At 44.6% G+C, this 10,000-nt stretch overlaps 1 protein-coding gene across 1 annotated transcript in view; it reads right to left on the reverse strand.

Annotated features, from left to right (window-relative positions):
* Positions 1-10,000, reverse strand: part of adgrl1a (adhesion G protein-coupled receptor L1a) — a 91,851-nt gene that overhangs the window by 39,950 nt on the left and 41,901 nt on the right. The window contains exons 5-6 of the mRNA XM_042307446.1: positions 8,469-8,796; positions 3,390-3,686 (exon numbers count right to left, since the gene is read on the reverse strand). Coding sequence (XP_042163380.1) covers positions 3,390-3,686; positions 8,469-8,796 — 625 coding nt within the window. The remainder of the gene's footprint in view (positions 1-3,389; positions 3,687-8,468; positions 8,797-10,000) is intronic.

A 10,000-nucleotide genomic window follows, 5' to 3' on the forward strand; every position in this document is an offset into this window, starting at 1 on the left:
GTACGACAGATAAAAAAAGAGTAAATGAAATGAACTTTAAATATGCAATACTTTGAGTGGTACGGCGGAGGAGAGAAAAGAGAGGGAGGAGGGAGGAGGGAGTGTGTGAGAGAAAATGGGGCAGAAGTGGAAAGGTTAAATAATGGAGTGTAGGACAGAAAGAGAAAGAACGAGAAGGGAGGGGTAGGCTTTCAAATGAGTTGGCTATAAGAACATGGCTTTAAAGGAACACAAATTCACACAAACGTGCGCTACACTCACACACACAGCCCCCCCCCCATACACACATACAAGACGGCGCCATCAGGCATCGTCTCTCATCTGCAAGAATAACACCTCAAGGGAGGGACCTCCCGCCACCCCTCGTTTTCAGCTAAGTTTTCAGTTTAGTTAGGAGAGTTCAGAGAGAGGACAACACACTGGGATCAACCAATGAAGGGTCTTTCCACTGCCGCTACACAAACAGCTCCATACAGGGAACAACAGAAGCGAAGGAGAGAGGGAGAAGAGAGGGAGGGAGGGAGACAGAAGAAGGGAGAAGAGAGAGGTAGAGTGGGGAGAAGAGAGAGAGAGGGGAGAAGAGAGGGAGGGAGGGAGACAGAAGAAGGGAGAAGAGAGAGGTAGAGTGGGGAGAAGAGAGAGAGGGAGGGAGACAGAAGAAGGGAGAAGAGAGAGGGAGAGGGGGAGAAGAGAGAGAGGGAGGGAGACAGAAGAAGGGAGAAGAGAGAGGGAGAGTGGGGAGAAGAGAGAGAGGGAGGGAGACAGAAGAAGGGAGAAGAGAGAGGGAGAGGGGGGAGAAGAGAGAGAGAGGTGGGAAGAGAGAGGGAGAAGAGAGGGAGAGGTGGGAAGAGAGAGGGAGACAGAAGAAGGGAAAAGACAGAGACAACACAGCAGTGGAGGAATCAGAGCAGAAGTACCCCCATCTCTGCCAAGACATGGCAATTAAGCCAGCTGCTAATTTAGCGTTACTGTTGTTGTCAGAGATGTGAGAGAGAGAGAGAGAGAGAGAGAGAGAAAGAAAGAGAGAGAGAGAGAGAGAGAGAGAGAGAGAGAGAGAGAGAGAGAGAGAGAGAGAGAGAGAGAGAGAGAGAGAGAGAGAAGAGAGAGAGAGAGAGAGAGAGAGAGAGAGAGAGAGAGAGAGAAAGAACACAGAAAAGCAAGAAGAGATGGAGGGGGAGTGGTGGTAGGAGATATTCTATTCTTTTCTGGAACTCGAGAGGGCTATTTGATGCTTGCATGTTTGGAGTTATAGAAGCTAGCATGAAGGGAGGTGTATCCTGTTTTGTTCAGTCTTTCATTTCATTATTCCACACTTTCACTTGGCTATCCCTGTTTCGCTGTGAGACGACTCTTTCATTTGGAGAGGAGAGAAGGACGGGCTTTCATGTAGAGGGAATCCTCTGGGACCCAGCCTGCTGCTGAGACTAACAGTGGGACAGGAGAGGAGAGGGGGAGACAACACAGCCAGCCAGGGGAAAAACAAGAGCTGCAGCACAAACACACTGGAAAACACACACACACACACACACACACACACACACACACACACACACACACACACACACACACACACACACACACACACACAGACTGAAACAGAGACACACTGGGAAACACACACATGCACGCACACACACAGAAATACACACAAATGAAGAAGAAAACACACACATGTATGTATATTCACGCGTGTGCTTGAGCGCCTACCAAAACTACCAAAAACCACAGACACACATGTATGTATATTCACATGTGTACTTGAGCGCCTACCAAAACTACCAAAAACCACAGACACACATGTATGTATATTCACATGTGTACTTGAGCGCCTACCAAAACTACCAAAAACCACAGACACACATGTATGTATATTCACATGTGTACTTGAGCACCTACAAAAACTAACAAAAACCACAGACACACATGTATGTATATTCACACGTGTGCTTGAGCGCCTACCAAAACTAACAAAAACCACAGACACACATGTATGTATATTCACATGTGTACTTGAGCACCTACAAAAACTAACAAAAACCACAGACACACATGTATGTATATTCACATGTGTACTTGAGCGCCTACCAAAACTAACAAAAACCACAGACACACATGTATGTATATTCACGCGTGTGCTTGAGCGCCTACCAAAACTACCAAAAACCACAGACACACATGTATGTATATTCACACGTGTGCTTGAGCGCCTACCAAAACTAACAAAAACCACAGACACACATGTATGTATATTCACGCGTGTGCTTGAGCGCCTACCAAAACTACCAAAAACCACAGACACACATGTATGTATATTCACACGTGTACTTGAGCGCCTACCAAAACTACCAAAAACCACAGACACACATGTATGTATATTCACATGTGTACTTGAGCGCCTACCAAAACTACCAAAAACCACAGACACACATGTATGTATATTCACACGTGTACTTGAGCGCCTACAAAAACTAACAAAAACCACAGACACACATGTATGTATATTCACATGTGTACTTGAGCGCCTACCAAAACTACCAAAAACCACAGACACACATGTATGTATATTCACACGTGTACTTGAGCGCCTACAAAAACTAACAAAAACCACAGACACACATGTATGTATATTCACATGTGTACTTGAGCACCTACAAAAACTAACAAAAACCACAGACACACATGTATGTATATTCACACGTGTACTTGAGCACCTACAAAAACTAACAAAAACCACAGACACACATGTATGTATATTCACACGTGTACTTGAGCGCCTACAAAAACTAACAAAAACCACAGACACACATGTATGTATATTCACATGTGTACTTGAGCACCTACAAAAACTAACAAAAACCACAGACACACATGTATGTATATTCACACGTGTACTTGAGCACCTACAAAAACTAACAAAAACCACAGACACACATGTATGTATATTCACACGTGTACTTGAGCACCTACAAAAACTAACAAAAACCACAGACACACATGTATGTATATTCACACGTGTACTTGAGCACCTACAAAAACTAACAAAAACCACAGACACACATGTATGTATATTCACACGTGTACTTGAGCACCTACAAAAACGGGCAAAAACCACAGACACACATGTATGTATATTCACACGTGTACTTGAGCACCTACAAAAACTAACAAAAACCACAGACACACATGTATGTATATTCACACGTGTACTTGAGCACCTACAAAAACTAACAAAAACCACAGACACACATGTATGTATATTCACACGTGTACTTGAGCACCTACAAAAACTAACAAAAACCACAGACACACATGCACGCACAACCACACACCCCAACTCAAATAAAAACACACCCTTACATACAGGAAACACGGTAATAGTCAGTCCCCACCTAGTGATCCTTTAGGACAGGGACGGTCCACAGTCTCTCCTCTCTGGGTGGAGGGCCACTGCACCCCTCTGGCCACTCTGGACTCACACACCTGGGGCTCCGGGCCCTGGACGGGTGGGCGGGGAGGCCGCCTGGTGACTGGTACGGTGGCTGTGATTGGCCGTAGGTCAGGGCCCTTGTTGATAGCACCAATGGGGTGAGAGGTGGGGGCCAGGGGGCGGGTGGTAGCAGGGCTAGAACTGGAGGTGAAAGGTCGGGCTGGAGTGGTGCTGGTCACCTGAGTGGTCATCAGAGGGCCTGAAGAGAGAGAGACAGGGGGGGGGGTGATTTAGTTTCGTTTTAAAACACATAATAAAGCACATGTATAAATAAAATCACTGAGGATGACAAAATAAAGTCAAAATAAAGTCAAAGATATAAATAGGGAAAGCGAAAGTGAGAGACAAAAAAAGGGAAATAAAAGAAAAGAGATGGAATGAAAGTGGTGAGAGGGGAAGAGAGAAAGACCAAGACAAAACCAGAGCATGAATAATCCGGATAATAATTACGGCACAAACTACTTTAATATATCTATATATTACTCTTTCAGTGTTCCTATCACTACCCTGGAGAGGGGGGGAGGGCGTGCACGGCAAACTACTTTAATATATCTATATATTACTCTTTCAGTGTTCCTATCACTACCCTGGAGAGGGGGGCGTGCACGGCAAACTACTTTAATATATCTATATATTACTCTTTCAGTGTTCCTATCACTACCCCTGGAGAGGGGGGGGCGTGCACGGCAAACTACTTTCATATATCTATATATTACTCTTTCAGTGTTCCTATCACTACCCCTGGAGAGGGGGGGCGTGCACGGCAAACTACTTTCATATATCTATATATTACTCTTTCAGTGTTCCTATCACTACCCTGGAGAGGGGGGCATGCACGGCTAACAACTTTCATATATCTATATATTACTCTTTCAGTGTTCCTATCACTACCCCTGGAGAGGGGGGGCGTGCACGGCTAACTACTTTCATATATCTATATATTACTCTTTCAGTGTTCCTATCACTACCCCTGGAGAGGGGGCGTGCACGGCAAACTACTTTAATATATCTATATATTACTCTTTCAGTGTTCCTATCACTACCCTGCAGAGGGGGGGGCGTGCACGGCAAACTACTTTAATATATCTATATATTACTCTTTCAGTGTTCCTATCACTACCCTGCAGAGGGGGGGCGTGCACGGCAAACTACTTTAATATATCTATATATTACTCTTTCAGTGTTCCTATCACTACCCTGGAGGGGGGGCGTGCACGGCAAACTACTTTAATATATCTATATATTACTCTTTCAGTGTTCCTATCACTACCCTGGAGAGGGGGGCGTGCACGGCAAACTACTTTAATATATCTATATATTACTCTTTCAGTGTTCCTATCACTACCCTGGAGAGGGGGGCGTGCACGGCTAACTACTTTCATATATCTATATATTACTCTTTCAGTGTTCCTATCACTACCCTGGAGAGGGGGGCGTGCACGGCAAACTACTTTCATATATCTATATATTACTCTTTCAGTGTTCCTATCACTACCCTGGAGAGGGGGCGTGCACGGCAAACTACTTTAATATATCTATATATTACTCTTTCAGTGTTCCTATCACTACCCTGGAGAGGGGGGCGTGCACGGCAAACTACTTTAATATATCTATATATTACTCTTTCAGTGTTCCTATCACTACCCTGAGAGGGGGCGTGCACGGCAAACTACTTTAATATATCTATATATTACTCTTTCAGTGTTCCTATCACTACCCTGGAGAGGGGGGGGTGCACGGCAAACTACTTTAATATATCTATATATTACTCTTTCAGTGTTCCTATCACTACCCTGAGAGGGGGGGTGCACGGCAAACTACTTTAATATATCTATATATTACTCTTTCAGTGTTCCTATCACTACCCTGCAGAGGGGGGGCGTGCACGGCAAACTACTTTAATATATCTATATATTACTCTTTCAGTGTTCCTATCACTACCCTGCAGAGGGGGGGCGTGCACGGCAAACTACTTTAATATATCTATATATTACTCTTTCAGTGTTCCTATCACTACCCTGGAGAGGGGGGGCGTGCACGGCAAACTACTTTCATATATCTATATATTACTCTTTCAGTGTTCCTATCACTACCCTGGAGAGGGGGGCGTGCACGGCAAACTACTTTCATATATCTATATATTACTCTTTCAGTGTTCCTATCACTACCCTGCAGAGGGGGGCGTGCACGGCAAACTACTTTCATATATCTATATATTACTCTTTCAGTGTTCCTATCACTACCCCTGGAGAGGGGGGCGTGCACGGCAAACTACTTTCATATATCTATATATTACTCTTTCAGTGTTCCTATCACTACCCCTGGAGAGGGGGGGCGTGCACGGCAAACTACTTTCATATATCTATATATTACTCTTTCAGTGTTCCTATCACTACCCTGGAGAGGGGGGGCGTGCACGGCAAACTACTTTCATATATCTATATATTACTCTTTCAGTGTTCCTATCACTACCCCTGGAGAGGGGGGCGTGCACGGCAAACTACTTTAATATATCTATATATTACTCTTTCAGTGTTCCTATCACTACCCCTGGAGAGGGGGGGGCGTGCACGGCAAACTACTTTAATATATCTATATATTACTCTTTCAGTGTTCCTATCACTACCCCTGGAGAGGGGGGCGTGCACGGCAAACTACTTTCATATATCTATATATTACTCTTTCAGTGTTCCTATCACTACCCCTGCAGAGGGGGGGCGTGCACGGCAAACTACTTTCATATATCTATATATTACTCTTTCAGTGTTCCTATCACTACCCCTGAGAGGGGGCGTGCACGGCAAACTACTTTCATATATCTATATATTACTCTTTCAGTGTTCCTATCACTACCCCTGCAGGGGGGCGTGCACGGCAAACTACTTTCATATATCTATATATTACTCTTTCAGTGTTCCTATCACTACCCCTGGAGGGGGGCGTGCACGGCAAACTACTTTAATATATCTATATATTACTCTTTCAGTGTTCCTATCACTACCCCTGCAGAGGGGGGGCGTGCACGGCAAACTACTTTAATATATCTATATATTACTCTTTCAGTGTTCCTATCACTACCCTGGAGAGGGGGGCGTGCACGGCAAACTACTTTAATATATCTATATATTACTCTTTCAGTGTTCCTATCACTACCCCTGGAGAGGGGGGCGTGCACGGCAAACTACTTTAATATATCTATATATTACTCTTTCAGTGTTCCTATCACTACCCCTGGAGAGGGGGGCGTGCACGGCAAACTACTTTAATATATCTATATATTACTCTTTCAGTGTTCCTATCACTACCCTGGAGATGGGGGGCGTGCACGGCAAACTACTTTAATATATCTATATATTACTCTTTCAGTGTTCCTATCACTACCCCTGGAGGGGGGGCGTGCACGGCAAACTACTTTAATATATCTATATATTACTCTTTCAGTGTTCCTATCACTACCCCTGGAGGGGGGGCGTGCACGGCAAACTACTTTAATATATCTATATATTACTCTTTCAGTGTTCCTATCACTACCCCTGGAGGGGGGGCGTGCACGGCAAACTACTTTAATATATCTATATATTACTCTTTCAGTGTTCCTATCACTACCCCTGGAGAGGGGGGCGTGCACGGCAAACTACTTTAATATATCTATATATTACTCTTTCAGTGTTCCTATCACTACCCCTGGAGAGGGGGGCGCGTGCACGGCAAACTACTTTAATATATCTATATATTACTCTTTCAGTGTTCCTATCACTACCCCTGAGGGGGGGGCGTGCACGGCAAACTACTTTAATATATCTATATATTACTCTTTCAGTGTTCCTATCACTACCCCTGGAGAGGGGGGGGGCACGGCAAACTACTTTAATATATCTATATATTACTCTTTCAGTGTTCCTATCACTACCCTGCAGAGGGGGGGCGTGCACGGCAAACTACTTTCATATATCTATATATTACTCTTTCAGTGTTCCTATCACTACCCCTGGAGAGGGGGTGCGCGTGCACGGCAAACTACTTTAATATATCTATATATTACTCTTTCAGTGTTCCTATCACTACCCTGGAGAGGGGGGCGTGCACGGCAAACTACTTTAATATATCTATATATTACTCTTTCAGTGTTCCTATCACTACCCCTGAGAGGGGGGCGTGCACGGCAAACTACTTTAATATATCTATATATTACTCTTTCAGTGTTCCTATCACTACCCCTGGAGAGGGGGGGCGTGCACGGCAAACTACTTTAATATATCTATATATTACTCTTTCAGTGTTCCTATCACTACCCCTGGAGGGGGCGTGCACGGCAAACTACTTTAATATATCTATATATTACTCTTTCAGTGTTCCTATCACTACCCCTGGAGAGGGGGGGCGTGCACGGCAAACTACTTTAATATATCTATATATTACTCTTTCAGTGTTCCTATCACTACCCCTGGAGAGGGGGGCGTGCACGGCAAACTACTTTAATATATCTATATATTACTCTTTCAGTGTTCCTATCACTACCCCTGGAGAGGGGGGCGTGCACGGCAAGAAAGGAAGAAGGAAGGAGGATGTCAATTATTGATCAAATGTATATGACAGATGTCACTACCGACATTAACAACCAACTGTAATGCATCCATAGAAGTAACACATCCCAACTACAAAATCTCAACTGATCAAACACCCAGTCTCCTCTAACAACACTGGGACAAGAGTGTCTGTCTGCCTCTGTCTTTCTCTCTCTCTCTCGCTCTCCCTCTCTCTCAGGGCCAAATACTAACTCCAGATAGGCCTGCATCGCTAAAATATTCACCCAAAACACAATGGATAATTCATCTGAAGAAGCAAGATACGTACAAGAGGCCGAACAGGTGGTGATTTGCATTTGTGCAAATATCCCACTACAACTGACATCAATGGACAAATTATACCAGAAATAATGGTCCACTGTACACACACATCTCAGGACTCTGCGTTGACTCACCAGTGGTGGGGTCCGGTGGTCCGAACTCCAGCGGGTATCTCAGAACATTATAGTTGTTCCAGATGTAGAGCTGGTTGTCTCTGGGGTTATAGTCCACAGAGGAGACGTACTGGTAGGGGTTAGGGAAGGGGATGTGGACGGGCTCCTCCCGGGCACGGTTTGTGTTGTAGGCGTAAAGGATCAGATCCCCGCCGGCCTCGCTGTCGTCGTCCTGATAGACACTGCGCACGGCGTAGAGCACGCCGCATGCCATGAAGGCGTTGGACGCCAGCCTCTTGTCGAAGCTGGTCTCCCAGGTGCCCTCGAAGCGCAGGGTGTATGGGTTCACCTGGGAGGGGGGTGATGGTAACCATAAATATATCTCAAACTACAGAATATCACCCATTCTTAAACGCTCAATCCTGGTGTTACGGTGATATACACAAGAAAGTGTATTTATGAAATAAATAAAAAGGCCTATTTTAGTTGAGCATAGAAATGTCCAGTCCAACTCCATCACCCTGTTATACTCCTCTCTCTTCTATTCCCTCCATCACCCTGTTATTCTCTTCTATTCCCTCCATCACCCTGTTATACTCCTCTCCCTTCTATTCCCTCCATCACCCTGTTATACTCCTCTCTCTTCTATTCCCTCCATCACCCTGTTATTCTCTTCTATTCCCTCCATCACCCTGTTATACTCCTCTCTCTTCTATTCCCTCCATCACCCTGTTATACTCCTCTCTCTTCTATTCCCTCCATCACCCTGTTATTCTCTTCTATTCCCTCCATTACCCTGTTATTCTCTTCTATTCCCTCCATCACCCTGTTATACTCCTCTCTCTTCTATTCCCTCCATCACCCTGTTATACTCCTCTCTCTTCTATTCCCTCCATCACCCTGTTATACTCCTCTCTCTTCTATTCCCTCCATCACCCTGTTATACTCCTCTCTCTTCTATTCCCTCCATCACCCTGTTATTCTCTTCTATTCCCTCCATCACCCTGTTATACTCCTCTCTCTTCTATTCCCTCCATCATCATGTTATACTCCTCTCTCTTCTATTCCCTCCATTATCCTGTTATACTCCTCTCTCTTCTATTCCCTCCATCACCCTGTTATACTCCTCTCTCTTCTATTCCCTCCATTACCCTGTTATACTCCTCTCTCTTCTATATTCCCTATCACCCTGTTATACTCCTATCTCTTCTATTCCCTCCATCACCCTGTTATACTCCTCTCTCTTCTATTCCCTATCACCCTGTTATACTCCTCTCTCTTCTATTCCCTCCATCACCCTGTTATACTCCTCTCTCTTCTATTCCCTCCATCACCGTTATACTCCTCTCTCTTCTATTCCCTCCATTATCCTGTTATACTCCTCTCTCTTCTATTCCCTCCATTATCCTGTTATACTCCTCTCTCTTCTATTCCCTCCATTATCCTGTTATACTCCTCTCTCTTCTATTCCCTCCATTATCCTGTTATACTCCTCTCTCTTCTATTCCCTCCATCACCCTGTTATACTCCTCTCTCTTCTATTCCCTCCATTA

This window comes from Oncorhynchus tshawytscha, linkage group LG27, assembly GCF_018296145.1.
Source record: "Oncorhynchus tshawytscha isolate Ot180627B linkage group LG27, Otsh_v2.0, whole genome shotgun sequence".
Classification (NCBI taxonomy): Eukaryota; Metazoa; Chordata; class Actinopteri; order Salmoniformes; family Salmonidae; genus Oncorhynchus; species Oncorhynchus tshawytscha.